At 56.9% G+C, this 399-nt stretch overlaps 1 protein-coding gene across 1 annotated transcript; it reads left to right on the forward strand.

Annotated features, from left to right (window-relative positions):
- Positions 1-47: 47 nt before the first annotated feature.
- LOC108490356 (GTP-binding protein RAD-like) lies at positions 48-391 on the forward strand (the record flags this gene model as incomplete). Its single annotated transcript, XM_017796427.1, has 1 exon — positions 48-391. A coding segment is annotated over one exon (278 nt), but the record flags the coding sequence as incomplete, so codon positions are not given.
- Between the last annotated feature and the right edge of the window lie 8 nt (positions 392-399).

The raw sequence follows: 399 nt of genomic DNA on the forward strand, positions 1-399 counted from the left end.
TTCCTCCACCTTTTGTTTACTGGTATATGCCTGTCCCCACCACACAGAGGGTCGGGCCTGCGCAGTGGTCTTCGACTGCAAGTTCATAGAGACATCAGCAGCACTGCATCACAACGTCCAGGCACTGTTTGAGGGAGTCGTGCGTCAGATACGCCTGCGCAGAGACAGCAAAGAGGATAATGCACGTCGGCAAGCTGGTACCCGGCGACGGGAGAGCCTTGGCAAGAAGGCAAAGCGCTTTCTGGGCCGCATCGTAGCACGCAACAGCCGTAAGATGGCCTTCCGTGCCAAGTCCAAGTCCTGCCATGACCTCACAGTTCTCTAGGGCCCCATGGACTCTCACTGTGGTGGGCGGATGGATGGATGGATGGATGGATGGATGGATGGATGGATGGATGG

Source organism: Nannospalax galili, unplaced genomic scaffold (genome assembly GCF_000622305.1).
Source record: "Nannospalax galili isolate Female #2095 unplaced genomic scaffold, S.galili_v1.0 C47154267, whole genome shotgun sequence".
Taxonomy (NCBI): Eukaryota; Metazoa; Chordata; class Mammalia; order Rodentia; family Spalacidae; genus Nannospalax; species Nannospalax galili.